The following is an 18,887-nucleotide window of genomic DNA, read 5'->3' on the forward strand; positions in this document are numbered from 1 at the left end:
GGATTGTAACCCACCATAATAACATTGTATTATAGCATTGTATTCTGTTGCCCATCTTTGTAAAGTAAACAGTTTGTACCCTAAAGTTTTCCTATGTACATGTATTCCTGCTCAATGTATTATATTTATGTGAGACAGATTCATTGGATGAATCAAAACCACAAAAACAAAGCATTTTTTTTATTTATTACAAACATTTATTATTGTTTGACAAATGTTACAGTTCATATAAAAAGCCTGATAGAATTTATCTTGGCAGGAGGTGAGGTAGCTCCATGTCCCCTTTAGGCTTTGGAGTAGGCAATAAGGAGCACTTGATAAACATCTAATGCTTAACAATAATTGTCAATGACCTGCCTGCAAATATAAATTTCCAAAGGCAGACTTTTTCTCTCACAGTTCAGTAGCAAAAGCAATATAACACGTGTCATTGATTCAACATCTAGGTGCTTCAGGGAAGCCCAGTAAATATCTTCTTCCTAAGGTATTCCTTCCATGCATCCTGTGTGGAGAGCTCCATAGAGTTCCATTCAAAATGAGGGATCTGTATAAATGACATTACCATTAATCAGTGATGTACAATTTTATATACATTAATACCACTTTCAGTACAGACAGATTATATTTCACAAACATACCTGGACAACATGATATCCCAGAATCTCCAGATGTCTCTTTCTCATCATGGCTTCCCCTTTCATGTGACGAGAGTTTTTGCAGAAGGATTTGGAATCCAAGAAGTCCACAGCAACACTGAGTAAGTGAAAAAGGAAAAACATCAGTACCTGTGAAATCCCTTTCAATGTGTTTACCCATGTGTTGCACATCAGCAAAACATTTTCAACCAAAAGTTCTGAAATCTACCAATAAAGTTTCCTACCGTTGTGCACCTGGAGGGACCTCACTCCTCTCCTTCCCTACAGAGTCAGAACCCCAGCGGACCTTCCCATCTTCAGATATCTGCAGCTGACTTTGCTCACTGTAGGCTACCGCCTGGTGGTGTCTGTCCAGAACACATTCAAAGTCTAGGGAGATAAGAGGAAATACAGCACACAACTAGAACAACAGGTGACACACACATTTGATTACGTTTTTAGTGTAATACTAATCCACTAACATAACACATGGTCAGGACTCAGGCCTTACAAAAAAATATTGCAGTTTTGAAACCAGTAAAAGTGCAGTAACTGCAGTCGACTGTGGTATTTTGGACACAGTGATTGCAGAATAACTGCAGTGTACTGCAGTTGAACTGCACTCTAACTACAGTTACACTGCAAAATTACTGCAGTAAAAAACAAACATTTTGGATGCAGTATTTACAGCATACTGCAGTTATACTGCACTCTGGCTGCAATCTTTTTTCGTAAGGGAGGAGCCAACTGCTATCAAACATGTTGCAATCCAATCCTGTGTATTACCCACCTACTGTGTAGAAATAAGGAGTGAGCACTGCCACTCTGGCACAATTAATCCCTCCAAGAACTTCCCCAAGCATTTTGTGGATTTGTTGTTGGACAGGACTGATGGAACAATTCCCTGACAAAAGTAAGCGTGAAATTAAACCCTCAACATCTGTGAAGTAGGAACTGGGGACATCCACAAATATCAGTAAAAAAAAAAAAAATCAGTATTGGCTCACCTTTCTTCTGTAACTGTTGGCAGTAACGCTCGTGGAACCAGGGCACCTGGGACTCTGGACACTCCAGACACACAGCTCGATTTAGCTCCATGAGACGCAGGCGGATCCGCTTGTTGAGGGCGTCAGGCAGGGCTACCACAAAATAGAGAGTTTAGCTTATCCCACCAGCCTTATCTCATAACATTCAACCTTCTTATAATACAACCTTTTTATACTACACGCCAGTTTATTAGGTACACCACCCTGTTCACAAAAAGGGTTAGCTCCTACAGACAGTGAGTGATGTGGCCATGGCTTGCTATATAAAGCAGGCAGACCGGCATCGAGGCATTCATTTACTGTTCGATTGAATGTTAGAATGGGCAAAACTGTGAGCGTGGTATGATTGTCGGTGCCAGGTGCACCGGTTCCAGTATCTCAGAAACGGCCGGCCTCCTGGGCTTTTCACGCACGACAGGGTCTAGGGTTTACCGAGAATGATGCGACAAACAAAAAACATCCAGTCAGCAGCAGTCCTGTGGAAGAAAACAGCTCGTTGATGAGAGGTCGAAGGAGAATGGCAAGAATCGTGCAAGCTAACAGGCGGGCCACAAACAGGCAAATAACGGTACAGTACAACAGTGGTGTGCAGAACGGCATCTCAGAACGCACAACTTGTCAGTCCTTGTCACAGATGGGCTATTGCAGCAGACGACCACACTGGGTTCCACTCCTATGAGATAAAAACAAGAAGAAGCGGCTCCAATAGGCTCACGATCACCAACACTGGACAACAGAGGAGTGGAAAAACGTTGCCTGGTCCGACGAATCCTGGTTCCTGCTGCGTCATACCGATGGCAGAGTCAGGATTTGGCGTAAGCAGCATGAGTCCATGGCCCCATCCTGCCTGGTGTCAACGATACAGGTTGGTGGCAGTGGTGTAATGGTAATGGCAAAGGGGGGGTCCGACCCGGTACTAGATGGGTGTACCTAGTAGACTGGCCACTGAGTTTATATTGTTTTTCATTTGTATCAAATTCAACCTTGATTGGATTTTTTTTTTTAGATAGTAAGGGAAACATGATAGATGTTTGTATTCATTCACACATTTCTAATATAATTCGATAACATACTTTCTAACTGGGAATCCAGCTTGGCAAGGAAATCCACATTGAAGATTTCTCTAACCAGGTCCTCTGGGAAGCAGTCAGCCACAGCCAGGGCGTATGCAAGAAGTACCATCAGATGGGGGTCAAAGGAACCTGGAGGAAGAAGATCAATGTATTTAGCTGGTCCTTTTGATGAGTTCCAAAAATATAACATAATCCACAATCACTTACTGATATGAGGTACGGCGCGCTGAATGCAGATGTCAAACAGCTCATCCACCCTTGGTGGATCATAATTCAGTACAGCAAAGGGCAGCAAGGTGGCATAAGTCGCTGAGTAGTGAATCTTCAGGAAAGAGAAACAAAATAGTTATACTACGGACTTACATTCTATGTCTCTACATACATACATACATACAGGCAATATAACAGTATTCCCTAATGTGAAATAAAAGGTAATGTGTCATGTCTGAAAGTACCTTGTTGATATGCTCCATGGCCACGCTAGCGATGCGGTCCATTAATGGAGTACAGAGGTGATTAGTCCTGGTCAGGAAAAGGGCCATCTCAGGCACATTGGTCCAGGATATCTGCCCCTCCAACCTCTGGAGTGTAACCATGGTCTCCTCCAGCAGCATCTCCTCAAACCATTCCCCTGACATATACTTGAGCTCCTCCAACACCAAGTCCAGGCGGTCAGCCTTGCGCAGGCGCTCATGCCCGCAGCGGTTCAGTGTCTGTAGCAGACACACATACTTGCTGGGCGTGTTGTGTCGGTAGGACGGGTCATTGCGCACCCACTTAGCGATGGCCATTGCAAAGGTGTTAAGGTCATTCAGATTACACTGGGGCAGCACTGCCTCCACCCGTGAAATGACGCCTTCGTCGAGTCGAGGTGAAGGTAGCATGGAGAGAACACGAGTCAGCATGGTCACTTCATATGGGTAGACACTGTCCAGCAAGAAGCTGTGAGAAGAAGTTGTATTAGCTTACTCATACTGTATAGTATGCAATAAGAGTGACCTGTCTACAAACATAAAGGAGCTTAGTGGGCAGAGAATTCTTTACAATTACTCACTGAACCAGAATGTTCCTTAATTTAGTGAAGAGCTCTGGACTCTGGTAATGCAGCAGGATCAGGGCTTGTGTGATCCTGGCTATCTCCATGGGCTTGTAGACATGCAGGTTCTTGTGGACTACTGATGCAATCCTGTAAAAGAGACAACGTAACATTATGACTATAACTACTGTTCCCTGAAGGAGGGGAAACGAGGTACAACATACTATGGGGAGTCGCACTCTCGCGACTTCGGTTGAAGGATCTACAATCACGCCTGACAAGGCCAATGAAATCTGCGCCTCGCTGGAAGCCCCACCATCCACAGGTGATACGCGTGAGGCTCGGATTCATTCCTTCAATTTAATACCACTCTTCACCGAGCACAGGAACGGGCGGTGCGGGGCGAAACAGGTGTTGTACCTAATTTCCCTCCTTCAGGGAACAGTAGTTTCAGTCAGTCAACTTTGGTACAACATACTATGGGGAAATATAATCACGCCCCAAGCCGACCCCTACGGATACTACACTGAACAAAAATATAAAATGCAACATGTAAAGTGTTTGTCCCATGTTTCATGAGCTGAAATAAAAGATCCCAGAAATGTTCCATATGCACTAAAAGCTTATTTCTCTAACATTTTTGGCTCCAATTTGTTTACATCCCTGTTACATCCAATTTGTTTACATCCCTGTTAGTGATCCTTTGCATATCAAGAAGCTGATTAAACAGCCTGATCATTACACAGGTGCACGTTGTGCTGGGGACAATAAAAGGCCACTAAAATGTGCAGTTTTGTCACACAACACAATGCCACAGAGGTCTCAAGTTGAGGGAGTGTGCAATTGGCATGCTGACTGCAGGAATAACCACCAGAGCTGTTGTAAGATAATTAAATGTTCATTTCTCTACCATGAGCCACCTCCAACGTCGTTTTTTTTTAGAATTTGGCAATACGTCCGACCAGCCTCACAACCGCAGACCACGTGTATGGCGTTGTGTGGGCGAGTGGTTTGCTGATGTCAACATTGTGAACAGAGTGCCCCATGGTGGCGGTGGGTTTACGGTATGGGCAGGCATAAGCTACGGACAATGAACACAATTACATTTTATCGATGGCAATTTGAATGCACAGAGATACCGTGACGAGATCCTGAGGCCCATTTTCGTGCCAGTCATCCGCCGCCATCACCTCATGTTTCACTATGATAATGCATGGCCCCATGCCGCAAGGAGCTGTACACAATTCCTGGAAGCTGAAAATGTCCCAGTTCTTCCATGGCCTGCATACTCACCAGACATGTCAGCCATTGAGCATGTTTGGGATGATCTGGATTGATGTGTACGGCAGCATGTTCCAGTTCCCACCAATAGCCAGCAACTTCTACAGCCATTGAAGTGGAGTGGGTCAACATTCCACAGGCCACAATCAACAGTCTTATCAACTCTATGCAAAGGAGATGTGTCGGACTGCATGAAGCAAATGGTGGTCACACCAGATACTGACTAGCTTTCTGATCCACGTCCCTACCTTTTTTTTAAGGTATCTGTGACCAACATATGCATATCTGTATTCCCAGTCATGTGAAATCCATAGATTAGGGCCTAATAAATGTATTTCAATTGACTGTAACTTTACATTTTTGTTCAGTATAAATGAAACGGCCCATGGCAGACCACCCAGACCTGACCCCGCCAGATGCGGCAGACTGGATATTGCGCACACGGCGCACTGCCTAGTGACAATCCCCTGTCCCAGCCATAAGCACACTGTGTGCTATACTGGGAGCAGTTACATCCAAGCGATAAAACCTCACAAAAGTGTGCGGTAATGCCCAACTCTACGCAGCGCAAATATCTCCTATATTCAACCCTTTAAACAACGCCCAAGACGCTGCCAGACCCCCGGTGGACTGGGCACGTACACCGCTAGGTAACACTTGCCCGTTGCTGCTATATGCCAGGGAGATAGCCTCCACAATCCAGTGGGAGAGACGCTGCTTAGGGAGCGCCCTGCCGCAAGCTGGATTAGCTAAACAGACAAAAAGTTGGTCACATAAGCGGATATCCCGGGTCAGTTCGCACTGGACACAGGGCATGTAACCTCTGTTGCTCTTCAGAAGCAAAAGGAGGTGGCGAAAAGGGAAATAGCTCAAAAGCTAAGGACATCTAGGACATAGCCATGACTTTCGGGGCGAAGGTAGCATTTGGATGCAACGTCACCCTAAGAGTCGACCCGGTCAAACTGAGTACAGGAAGGGTGTACGGATAACGCGGTTGTCTCCAACAAGTTTAGCCGAGGCCAAAGCCATGAGCAGGGAGGTTTTGTAGGAGAGGATCTTCAGATCCACCGACTACAGAGGCTCAAAGGGGGTCGCACACAGTGCCTCCAAAACCAGCGCAAAGTCCCATGTGGGCGCAATAGGTTTAGAGACTGGTCTGAGATGACGTACACCTTCCAGGAACAGCACCACCAGGAGGTGAGCCCCCGGTGAGGTTCCGTCAATTCTCACATGACACGCTGAGACAGCGGCCATGTACTCTTTTAAAGTTGAGAATGCTTGAAAAGCTCCTGTGGGAACATAAGGATGTCCCTCACAGAGTACTGAAATGCACAGAAAAGTCATTTATCTTAGCACCAGAGCTCACATTTGCCACTTATACACATACAGCCCTCGGAGGGCGCCCTTGCAGACTGAATGGTAGCAATAATTGGCCCTCTTAGGGGCCAAGCCCATAGGAACCAAATCTCTGGCCTCGCTTGCCAAACCTGCCTGTGCACCTAGAACAACAGGTCCCTGTGCAATGGAAGTTTCCACGGGTCCTCGTCTAAAAGGCGAACCAAGGCTGCTTGGGCCAACGGGGAGCCACAAGAATCAATGGTAAGCCTTCCCGGTGCACCCACTCCAACGTGGGCTGAATCAGAACCACTGGTGGAACTGCGTAAAGGAGGGTCTGAGGCCACTGGTGCGTCAGTTCCCAAAGGGGCACTTGGGTCCCTTATAGAGAAAAATAGACGACACTGTGCATTTTTTCGCAATGCATAAAGATTTAAGTCGGCCCTGACGAAAATGTCCCATACCTGGGCGCACTGCTCCCCAGCAATAGGGAGCGATCCAAGGTTAGGAGGGAAAGAGACAGAGTCTCTCCCCATCTGTTGATGCACGCCACCACTGACATAGACGGTTCTGACCAGCACAAGCCAGCCCGACAAAAACAAGGGGAAGCGCCTGAGCCCCAGATACTCCGGGTAATTGACATGCAGTGTGCTCTGCACCAGTGTCCATACCCCACGAATCGAATTGCCTTCGTACAGAGCACCCCATCCTCGGAGGAATGTGTTTGTCGTGATCACCTTGCAGGATATAACTCAGCCCATGGGAGCCCCCTGACAATAGCAGAGGGTCCCACCACTGGGCCATGGCCCGGAGGCCTGACAGGGACACCCAAAGCGACTGGCAAAAACGTTCTGTGTGACCGAGCCAAAATTTGGCTAAGCAGGCCCAGAACCCAGACACCCTCTGTGGGGATAGAAAAGTGTGATACACGAGTGAGTCTAGCGCGAGACCCAGAAACAGAATGCGCTGAGATGGAGTCAGACAGATCTTTTTCTGGAAGCCTAGAGACTGAATACGGGACAGTAGCATGGATGTGTGGAACACTGCTTGCCCCCTAGACTCCACTGCCACCAGCCAATCGCTGTAATAGCCGGCAGCTCGTGAGCATTCTGAGTTTGTAGACTGAGGTACTTGCTGAGGGCACGTATGTCTAGAATGGGATGTAATGTCCCATCTGTCCCTTTTCGTAACCAGGTATACCGGCACAGTCCCGGATCTTTGACATAGGAACCACTCAGATTGCCTGCTTCTGGAGACGGGAGGATATTTCGTTCCTCAAAACGGGCACTGAGGCCTCGGGAACAGTCGATGTGATGATGCTGCAGAAGTGTGGGGGACGCACACAAATTGTAGCCTGTACCTTGACGTCAACATTCGCATGACCAGGGCGACACTGCACATGCGCACCATTGGTTGGAGAAGACAACGAGACTACCGTGACGTGCCATCTGAAGGGGCGGGACGCCACCTTGTGGACTGGGAGAAATGGGTTCTTCTTCCATTTCTACCACTCTTGATAACTATATGTCTGAACATGGAGAAGGAACACTTTTCATCGAACTCACATACGGAAGACAACACTTTTAATACCTGTGAACTCCAGGAATTGAAAATAGGAATAGGGTTGCCATAACGCCGTGGGAAAGCAAATAACTTCCAGTCAAGGGAAGTTAAGCATGCTAGCCAACGTTAGCCAGGGGGCTTTTTAGCCTAAGCTAGGCTAGCTAGACTATTTGACCGCAACACGGTCCGTTTAGAATAACCAAGTGACTTAACGCTACGTATACTAAACAAGAGAGCTACCCCAGCAACTCCACCATTGGGACCGGACACTTCATCAACAAGTCTGGGAAGAGAGGCAATCGGTGCTTGACCGAGACAGACACAGGCGGCAGGGGGGTACCCACCGAACATGGCCGCCCTCTCTCTTTGAGTAGCCTCCCATAACCGGCAACAGAGCATACAGGAGACAGGTTGGGCACGGGCAGCCACCGCATACCCCACGCAGACATTTGTACCGACCACCCAATCTAACTCTGCTTCCTGGCATCCGGGAAAGGAAAGTAGCCATCTGTAATTCCAAGCTTCCTCAAGAATGCTACATGTCTTTCCAGGGAGTTTGTACACAGTACGTGAAAATGCGCACACGGACTGGTTTGAGTGAGGGCCGCCTGAGCGGGCTCCAAGCCGAGACAAACTACACATAGATCCCTTTCCCCTATCTTTCAGAGAAATGCCGTAATCGCATGACTGGGGGCATGATCGACCCCGGCTTAGCCATCGTCGTCTCGGTCATTTTCTTAGCCATTTTACTCATTGCACCAGCAAATTGAAGAATAACTAATCGTCTGTGATCAGAAAATGTATGAGAACATGTACAAACTTCAGTACACAACATCCAGGGGGTGAGCACTCTCTCCCACTATGGGACAGTTTAGTTGGCGCAACGTAGTTTGTTTTAGTAGCGTGAATGGTTCCTGTTCACACCGAGGTGAAACACGGAATAATTGAAGGAATTAATCCGAGAAGGCAGGGCTTCCAGCAAGGTGCGGATTTCATTGGACTTGTCAGGCGTGATTGTAGATCCTTCAACCGAAGTCGCGAGAGTGCGACTCCCCATAGTATGTTGTACCAAAGTTAACTGACTGAAAAGGAACTCGTCTTAGTTCTACTGTCTACATGCAACATTCAGACATGGCTGTAACAGAGAATGAACTTACTTTTGGATCAGATTCAGGTTTCTACACTGAATCTCCTCTAGTGTCTCTGCCACAGCTAGGGCCTGCTGGGCATTAAACTCTTCTGCCATTAGCAGTGCTGTACTCTCCAGCCTGAAAGAGAAGTGGTTAGTGTCTTCTGAAAGTATTCACACCCCTTGACTTTTTTCACATTTTGTTGTGTTACAACCTGAATTTAAAATGGATTCAATTGAGATGTGTCACTGATCTACACACAATTCCCCATAATCTCAAAGTGGAATTATGTTTTTAGAAATGTTTACAAATTAATTAAAAATGAAAAGCCGAAATGTCTAGATTCAACCCCTTTGTTATTGCAAGCCTAAATAACTTCAGGAGTAAAAATTAGCTTAAAAAGTCAGATAATAAGTTGCATGGACTAACTGTGTGCAATAATGGTGTTTAACATGATGTTTGAATGACTACCCCATCTCTGTACCCCACACATACAATTACATGTATGGTCCCTCAGTCGAGCAGTGAATTTCAAGCACAGATTCAACTTTAAAAAACCAGGGAGGTTTTCCAATGCCTCGCAAAGAAGGGCATTGAATATCCCTTTGAGCATGGTGAAGTTATTAATTACACTTTGGATGGTGTATCAATACACCCAGTCACTACAAAGATACAGGTGTCCTTTTAACTCAGTTGACGGAGAGGAAAGAAACCGCTCAGGAATTTCACCATGAGGCCAATGGTGATTTTAAACCAGTTACAGAGTTAAATGGCTGTGATAGGAGAAAATGGAGGATGGATCAACAACATTGTACTTACTCCACAATACTAACCTAATTGACAGAGTGAAAAGAAGGAAGCCAGAACAGAAAAAAAATATTACAAAACATGCATCCTGATTGCAATAAGGCACTAAAGTAATACTGCAAAACATGTGGCAAATACATTTTTTGTCCTGAATACAAAGCATTATGTTTGGGGCAAATCCAACACAACACATCACTGAGTACCACTCCTCATATTTTCAAGAATGGTGGTGGCTGCATCATGTGTATGCTTGTCATCGACAAGGACTAGGGAGTTTTTTTATGATAATAATAAAATAATTAGAGCTAAGCACAGGCAAACTCCTAGAGGAAAACCTGCTTCAGTCTGCTTTCCAACAGACACTGGGAGACAAATCCACCTTTCAGCAGGACAATAACCTAAAACACAAGGCCAAATATACACTGGAGTTACTTACCAAGATGACATTGAATGTTCCTGAGTGGCCTAGTTACAGTTTTGACTTCAATTGGCTTGGAAATCTATGGTAAGACTTGAAAATGGCTGTCTAGCAATGATCAACAACCAACTTGACAGAGCTTGAATAATTTTTTGAAAGAAAAACAGGCAAATATTGTACAATCCAGGTTCGCAAAGCTCTTAGAGACTAACCCAGAAAGACTCACAGTGGTAGTCGCTGCCAAAGGTGATTCTAACATGTATTGACTCAGGGGGTTGAATACTTATCTAATCAAAATATGAGTGTTTTATTTGCCATTAATTAAAAATTATAATTTTTCTTCCACTTTGACATTAGAGTATTTTATGTATATTGTTGACCAAAAATTACAATTAAATCCATTTTAATCCCACTTTGTAACACAACAAAATGTTCGAAAAAGTCAAGTGTGGTCCTCTGTAGCTCAATTGGTAGAGCATGGCGCTTGTAACGCCAGGGTAGTGGGTTCGATCCCCGGGACCACCCATACGTAAAAATGTATGCGCACATGACTGTAAGTCGCTTTGGATAAAAGCGTCTGCTAAATGGCATATTATATATTATAAGGGGTGTGAATACTTTCTGAAGGCAATGTAAATTAGTTGAAAAATAGTGTGTGAATTGAACTTGCATCAGGATTAAAAGTTGATGAATAGTTGTTTAAAAGTTGTAAAACTATACAGTTATTGAAACAGGTTATGGTTTCGGCATACTAAAATGTTCAATCTACCTCTCTTTGGTGTCCTGCCCTGCCATAGGCCCAAGAGCAACAAACAGTTTGGTGAAGGAGAAAGGGTCTGCGCTTGAGTCCACAAGTTCCATTAGCCTCTGTTTTGCAGCCAGACGGAAGTCGCAGTTGTTGAACTGCAGTGACTGGTAGAGCCCCATGATGATGCTTATGTTCTCTGCATCTAGTTGGGGAACATTGCGCAGGAGAATATGGTTGCACTTCTCCAGCAGGGGACGGTAACTATACTTGATGTTGCGCAGGAACTGCACCATCCTCCTGGGGTTGTTGTAGTGTGAGGGATCCATGGTGTCCAGGAGATGATCTGCCTTACTGATGAGTTTATCCCGCAGATGAGGGGACACCAAAGATGTCACGCTGATCATGAGGGTTGTCAGGATCCTGCAGAGACATGTCCAGAAATTTGAAAAATTAAGGAGTAGTATCAAGGACTTACCAATACTGATGTTTTTTTTGTACCTGGCATCATCAATTGAGGAGAGTTTCTGATTCAAAATGTCAGTGATTTGACCCATTAGAGGACTGTGCTGCAGATGTTGATCACTTAGGCAGACAGCAAACTTGGACAGTGATGGCATTGGCAATCTGCAAAACAGTGAATCAATCCACATCTGTACACCAGCTCACACCCCCATGTTAAAAGAGAATGGTTCTGCTTTAAGTATGTAGTATTCAATAGCAAAATAACAAAATGTTATCGATTTACCTGTATAATCTGAGCCAGGCCTCTGACACCAAATGCTGAGCAAGAGAATCATATGGTTCCACATTGAGCCTTCAAATTAGAAAATACAACATTGCTGTGAAAATGTAAACAAACATTTCAGGACTAAGTATATATGCTTAACCACCACTTAGCCAACATCTGTACCTGAGAACATTGTAGAGCATGTCCACCAACGTGACATCATCCATGAGCTCAATTTTGTTCTCAGCCAGCACCCGGAGAGTCAGGAACTCTGGGTGGCTTTTGATGAACTCAACTGTTCTCAACATCTGTGGCTTCTCCTTCTGGAACTGCCAGAGCATGCCCATGGCACAGCCAACATGGTTCACAGTCAGCTTGGCCTTGTTCTTGCCCACCACCTCCAACACTTGGTCTTCACCAGAGCAGATGCCAAGCTGCTCCAAAACATGGTCCCGGTTCGCTGCCCCCCCATGCAGAAACCTGCGCAGGTAGCAGCTCCCAGTCACAGCTCGGAGCCGAAACATGGACATGGAAGACCTGGCCTAGTTCAAGTGACAATGGAAGTCCACATATTTAGAAGGTAAACTAACCACTGCCAAGATCAGGCCCACATAACTTCAAATCCACAGGGAAGGAAAGCTGCCTGCATATTCCTTAAGTGAAACATCTGTAGAAAGAGAGTTCCATGCAAGATATAGCAAAGCTAAATACATATCTCCACTTCTCCACAAAATGAATAATGTGACATTAAGGTAAATGCCGAAACCATTCATTCATGCATCCAGCAACAATGTCACCAACAACACAGCTGACTGACACTGATGACGGCCTTATATATTACTAATTTTATCAAACAAACATGCCTATACAGTATAATTACAATATCACGAAATAATATACTTGGCAAATTCTTATCATAACGGGTAAAGTAGTAAGTTACTATACCAAATCACTGGAAAATCAAGGACTTGACTTTCAAGCCTTAGCAGTGACAATCACAATTATTATAAAAGCGTGTGCTACTCACGTGGGGATAGGGCAGTGCCAAAGTCAGTCCCGTCCCTAACACATCTTGCTGTTTAAGCGTTGACTGCTGTAAGTCTCTGTTCGTTTCAGTTATATCAAATTATGAATTAGAGTGAAATCTACCTAACAAACTAGTATAATTTATCTATTTGACTTCTCCAGCTAGCTAAATGGCTACATCAGGTTTTGACTTGAGTCTCTTGGCTGTGGTATGCTACCGTACTTTTTTCAAAATACTGTATATTTTACCGTAATCCATGAGAAAGTCCCTCACATAAATAACATGTAATCATTTTGTCCCCTAGTTTATGTACTCTACACAAGCAGCAGGTAAACAATAACTGATACATTTTTTTTATATTTTATCAAATTGTTTTGTGTTTGCATTATGAGCGATCATCATAACAGCCCAAACCAGACAGATATACCAGGGACCGCACGTGTGAAAGGTCGTCTTCTGCGCGCTGACTGGCGCATCTTTTTTACCCAAAATGCACTGACGTTTCCCGTCGCGCCATCTTTAGAAAACATTGTGGAGGAAGCGCTGAATGAAACTCGATTTCACCTTGTTGAGAAGAACTACCGTGAGATATTGGCCTCAGTTGACTAACTGAGCTAATTTGTAGGTCAACTCTATAATATTTACGCTATTGTAAATTATGTCCATTTGAAATAGCGTTGAGTCAAAGGAAAGACAGGGATCTAGAGAGTACCAGCTAACGTTAACAGTAGCTAATAGTTGTAGCAGCGTAGCTACTTGCAGGCCACAATCCGCAAGACCACATTACCTAGCTAGCTAGCTAGCTAGCATGAACATTTGATTTTAGTTTACATTGTTTCCTCTAGATATTTACGTTATTTAATTCATGTTGATAAAGCTCGTTTTTAACTCCGCTAACCTTAACTATCTAGTCAAGTTTTTGATACGCCATGCGGTTGTTTTGCCAATGAATGAATACGCTATATTAGCCTCCGCTTGTAGTTAGAGATGGGTGTTATGTTTGTATTTGTAAACAACTTGCTACGTTAGCTATCGAACTACGCACGCTAACAGCAAAAAACGTTTGTTTCAGCTACAGAAGTTTGATAATGGGAATAAAACTTCAGCGTCCACGCTGCTTCTTTGACATTGGCATCAGTAACGTGCTGGGTAAGAAGACAGTTTTTCAATTTTGATCTTACCATCCAGTTAATCATATCTCAGAAATTTTGAGATGCTTTACTAAAATGTGCACAAACATGCTTTCTCTTGCAGTTGGCAGAGTTGTGGTAGAATTGTTTTCTGATGTCTGCCCCAAAACCTGTGAGAACTTCAGATGCCTCTGCACAGGTAATTTACTTTCTCTTGCCTTGGTCTGACATTAGTGTGCCATCTTTAGATTATGCACAAATTGTCATCTCTGTTTTGACTCAAACTTTACTTTCTGTGTAGGCGAGAAAGGAATTGGAAAAGGTACACAAAAACCTCTGCATTACAAAGGATGCCTATTCCACAGAATTGTGAAGGACTTCATGATTCAAGGAGGAGACTTCAGTGAAGGTATATGAAATATGTGTTTGCCTTAAACAACCTAAATGTAGAAATATTTTATTTCCAGATATTCTAATATCTATATTCTTTCTGTAAATCAGGCAATGGAAAAGGAGGGGAATCTATCTATGGAGGATTCTTTGAAGGTAGGACTCTACAGATTGTGTTCAATATTCTAATCAAAACCAGCCTCAAGGAATAACTAATGGCCTGTCTGTATCTTAGATGAAAGCTTCTCTGTCAAACATAACAAGGAGTACCTCCTGTCAATGGCAAACAGGGGTAAAGATACCAATGGATCGCAGTTTTTCATGTAAGTCAATCAATGTTAAAATAATTTTAAAGGCCTTTGCTATTATCAGTTGGTCATTCATAAATCTAGCATCTTGAGTGAACCAAAACCTACAAAATTATGTTTGACTCTCATTCTAATCTTCTGCTCAATTTTTTTTATCCTGGTCTACAGAACAACAAAACCCACACCACACTTGGATGGGTAAGTTATAGTATTTGGACAAGCATTGCAACTTAGTTTGACAATCTATTGGCCCTCCTGTAGCTCAGTTGGTAGAGCATGGCGCTTGCAACGCAACGGTTGTGTGTTCGATTCCCACAGGGGCCAGTATGAAAAATGTATGCACTCACTAATTGGAAGTCGCTCTGGATAAGAGCATCTGCTAAATGACTAAAATGTAAATTGGATCACTAACAATACAACTTCATGACTGTAAGTCGCTTTGGATAAAAGCGTCTGCTAAATGGCATTATTATTATTATTGAATGGTCTTTTGCTAATAAGAGCATGTTAGATAAATAGCAATCTGTTCTTCATTGTTATCACCTGTTATAACTTGCTGATTTTATTCTAGTGTCCATGTGGTTTTTGGCCAAGTGATCTCTGGCCAAGAGGTCGTTCAAACAATGGAGAGTCAAAAGACAGATGCCGGCAGTAGACCATACTCTGAAGTGAAAGTTATGAACTGTGGCGAGCTCATTCCAAAGTCAAAAGGTTTGTAGGATAAATAAAAAAAAGGCAAGGTGTTTTAAGCTTGTTATTGCTTTAGATTGGAGATCTTGGACTGTCTTATTATCAGGATCAGAACTTTTAAAGGTATCCTAAGCACTTATGTTAAGTGTCATCTACCATTTTTGCAGCAAAAAAAGAAGAGAAAAAAAGACAACAGGCCGTCTCCAGTGGCAGCGACAGCTCAAGTGACTCTGACAGTTCTGACGACTCCTCTTCTGAATCTGAGGGTGACTCTGATAAAGAATCCAAGAAACGGAAGAAGAGGCACAAGAAAGAGTCCAAGAAAAAGAAGGACAAGAAACAGAAGAAGAAGAAAGATAAAAGGTTTGTAGCTTAACTGTTTTAATGTGTTTCGTAGCATGTGAACTCTCACAACAGCCTTCATTAGAGCGTAAGTTTTAAGTCTGGTCTGTAAGGCCGTCATAGTAAATAAGAATTTGTTCTTAACTGACTTGCCTAGTTAAATAAAGGTGTGTGTGTATATATATATATATATATATATATATATATACTTTTTTTTAATGTCTGTAGGTCTGAGCCTGGCAGTGGTGATGAGAAAGAGGAAGAGGTTACGTCTACGGTACGACCAGAGGAAATCCCCGTTATCCCAGAAAATAGTTTCCTTATGAGGAGAAGTCCTCAGCAGCAAAAAGATGAGGCTGGAAAGGAGAGGGAAAAAAAGAGGGAGAGGGAAAAGCCTAGGGAGAGGTGAGTTCATGGACAAGACTGAACAACATTCCAGTTCATTCTGAACCTTTACAACTGGGAACTACAGTGTATTCATGTCAATTAATTTTTGCTTTGTTGCAGAATGTTTAATTCTCAGTCAGCATATCAGAGGAGACTTCTGATGACAAGATCAGGCAGGACGATTAAAGGCAGAGGTCCAAGAGTAAGTGCACTGTCAAACAAGTACAGTACTATCATACAGTTTCTGCGAAACAAGGGTCTAGAAAGTTAATGTTAATTTAATCTATTTCTTGCAGCGGTACCGAACTCCGTCACACTCCAGGTCAAGGTCAAGGGACCGTTTCCAGCGCAGCGAGACTCCTCCACACTGGCGCCAGGAGATGCAGCGTGCACAAAGGGCACCAAGAGCATCCAGCGGAGACCGTTGGATCAAGGGTGACAAGTAAGTCTTACTTTTTTATTTTTAGTATTTGAACTGCCGGTGCTGGACTGATCAGGCTGTTGAAGTATAAAGCAGCTTATTATTATCTAGTTAAGCAGCTTATCAAGTATTGCCTAATTTCTCCTATTGCCAAAAGTGATCATCAGCCAAGGGCCAGTTATTTAAGGTCTATTCAAAGAGTCTTAACTTGGATTGTGCATTTGCTGTGGGGGTGACTTTACTCTGTATTTATGTTGTAGGGGTGACATGACAGAGGACAGGAATGAGAGTGGCATAGCTCCAAGAGGAAGAGAGAGGAAGACCTCTGAAATCAAGCATGAAAACGCTGCTGGAAACCCTAGTAAAAACAGAGAGGAGAAGAAAGGTCGCTCCCATAGATCGAAGAGCAAAGAAAAGGACCCTTCTAAAACTGAAGACAAACACAAGGCAAAGAAGGTCAAATCTCGAAGCCGCAGTAAGAGCAAAGAGAAAAGTGCTAGGTCCAAAAGTAGAGAGAGGGATCATAAACATAGCAAAGGGGATGATAAGAGGGGAAGAAGAAGCAAGGACCGAGACCTCAATAAAGAAAAAGCCACAGAGTCTGGAACTCAAGACAGTGATAGAAGTAAAGAACGCGCTAAACCCACTGCGGCTGACAAGAACCGAGAGGAGACCAAAGGAAGAAATGGTGAGAAGCTCAAGGCAAAGTCTAGAAGCAAGGAGAGGAACTCTGGAAAGGACAGAAACCGATCTAGCAGCAGAAGCAGGGACAGGGGGAGACATGCATCATCTCGAGACAAAGAGCAAGGACGGGACAGAGAGCGAGGTAGGGAGCGCAGTAAGAGCAATGAAAGACTGCGTCACAGAGAGAGAGAGGACAAGAGGAGAGGTAGATCCAAGAGCCGAGACCGGACAAGGAGTCCAGACAAGAGTAAGAGCAGAGACTCCCGTAGAGGCAGGCGCTCCCGGAGTAAGAGCAACAATCGAGACCATAGCAAAGAATGTTCATCTCATCAGACGAAGAACAGAGACAGGGAAGACACTCGCAGACGAAGGAGGTCCAAGAGCAGCAACTCTGAGAGCGAAGGGGCGGGCAAAGGGAAGGACAGGGGTAGAAAGAGCCCCATCTCCAAGAAGAAAAGGGAGGGCAGCCCAGAAAAGGTGTCCTCTCACAAGTCCAAAGACGCAGGGAAAAGCCCTGAACGGAATCAAAAGTCAAAGAGCCAAGAGAAGGATAAAAACCACAGCAAGAAAAATAAGTACAGCTCAAGTTCTGATGACAGTGATTAGTCCAGTAAATATTCACTCTTGTCCATTATCAAACTGAAAAATTCACACGTTTATGCCTAATAATGTGGGAGGTTCTGCTGTAGAACGATTTTAGACAATAGATACCACAACAGATCCAGTTCTGGAATATTTGTACAAATTAAGATTTCATAAGTTTTGACTGCTAAGAGACATTTTAGTTTTTTGGGGGGGGGTTCAGTCAGACTAATTTTCCAAATGTTGGGAATGTAATGGTCAGTGGAGTAAGGAAGTGGTGAAATGACTGAACAGGTGACTGTAGGAAGGAATGTTTCTGCCATTAAAATGTTTGTCAGGTTTCTTTTTTTCTTTTTTTTGTCTGGTCTCGTACTGAGGGGACGTGTTATTCCTGTGGGATAATTGTAGTGGAAGGGATGAGTTTGATGTCCTGTGTTGTATTCTTTCTGGGCTTAATGCCTAACTTAACTAATATTACATGGATACATCACCAGTATGATTAATCATGGATATTTTAAACATTTTGAGTGTTTGAATTACCAACCATCTCATTATTTGTCACAGAACATATTGTAAGTGCTACATATGAAATGATTGTCTGACTTAAGTGTAGATGTCAGGAGAGAATGCTCAATTTGATTTGAAGGGCTGATAAGAGCTCAGACATTTTGTAAAATTATTGTGGTGTTACAGATACAAATACCATTTAATTGTTTACCTGGCTGTTTCAGGGAACCATAACTTTTTCCTGACCTCAGTCTCAAATGAGTTAGAAACTGACATTGTTTTTTTTATTGTATGCATTTTTGTTAGGCCGGTTTATGTTCAGATTTCCCCCAGTACATCTTTTAAAATGTTAAAAATCACTCAACAGAGTAAGGTGTAAATGCATTGCTGTGATGTTCCACCATGTTAGTTCATACTGGTGTTACTTTCCTTTGAACTATAAATGAAAACCACTGGCTTTGTATAAACAGTCAGAATTCAATATTCCCTAATGAAACATCTGTTTTGAAATAAAAGGATATGTTTAAAAATTTTGTTTTATTGCCTATAGTTTGTTTAACAGAAGAGTGACAATTTATACAATAGATATAGAGAACATTAATGCATCACATTTTAATCTG

At 43.4% G+C, this 18,887-nt stretch overlaps 2 protein-coding genes across 3 annotated transcripts; one reads left to right on the plus strand and one right to left on the minus strand.

Moving 5' to 3' along the window:
• Positions 1-166: 166 nt before the first annotated feature.
• Positions 167-13,295, minus strand: fastkd1 (FAST kinase domains 1). 2 transcript variants are annotated; one of them, XM_084161965.1, is made up of 15 exons: positions 12,827-13,295; positions 11,983-12,466; positions 11,818-11,886; positions 11,571-11,696; positions 11,094-11,492; positions 9,127-9,237; positions 3,809-3,940; positions 3,210-3,696; positions 2,962-3,076; positions 2,755-2,883; positions 1,643-1,774; positions 1,426-1,539; positions 881-1,025; positions 639-753; positions 167-544 (listed from the first exon to the last, which is right to left on the minus strand). In XM_084161965.1, the coding sequence occupies exons 2-15, from the start codon at positions 12,327-12,329 to the stop codon at positions 452-454; spliced, it is 2,514 nt and encodes an 837-aa protein (XP_084018091.1). In that variant the 5' UTR covers positions 12,330-12,466; positions 12,827-13,295; the 3' UTR covers positions 167-451. The 2 variants fall into 2 exon arrangements, with proteins under 2 accessions (XP_084018091.1, XP_084018092.1); XM_084161966.1 differs by having other exon boundaries at positions 11,983-12,341; positions 12,827-13,269.
• LOC311129620 (peptidyl-prolyl cis-trans isomerase G-like) lies at positions 13,021-18,792 on the plus strand. Its single transcript, XM_084161967.1, has 13 exons — positions 13,021-13,447; positions 13,899-13,975; positions 14,081-14,155; positions 14,258-14,365; positions 14,458-14,502; positions 14,582-14,669; positions 14,823-14,852; positions 15,226-15,365; positions 15,512-15,707; positions 15,915-16,091; positions 16,194-16,275; positions 16,370-16,515; positions 16,755-18,792. Exons 2-13 carry the CDS (start codon positions 13,915-13,917, stop codon positions 17,782-17,784), a joined length of 2,178 nt encoding a protein of 725 aa, XP_084018093.1. The 5' UTR covers positions 13,021-13,447; positions 13,899-13,914; the 3' UTR covers positions 17,785-18,792.
• The last annotated feature ends 95 nt before the right edge of the window (positions 18,793-18,887 follow it).

This window comes from Coregonus lavaretus (assembly GCF_964263955.1).
Source record: "Coregonus lavaretus genome assembly, chromosome: 5".
NCBI classification, from domain to species: Eukaryota; Metazoa; Chordata; class Actinopteri; order Salmoniformes; family Salmonidae; genus Coregonus; species Coregonus lavaretus.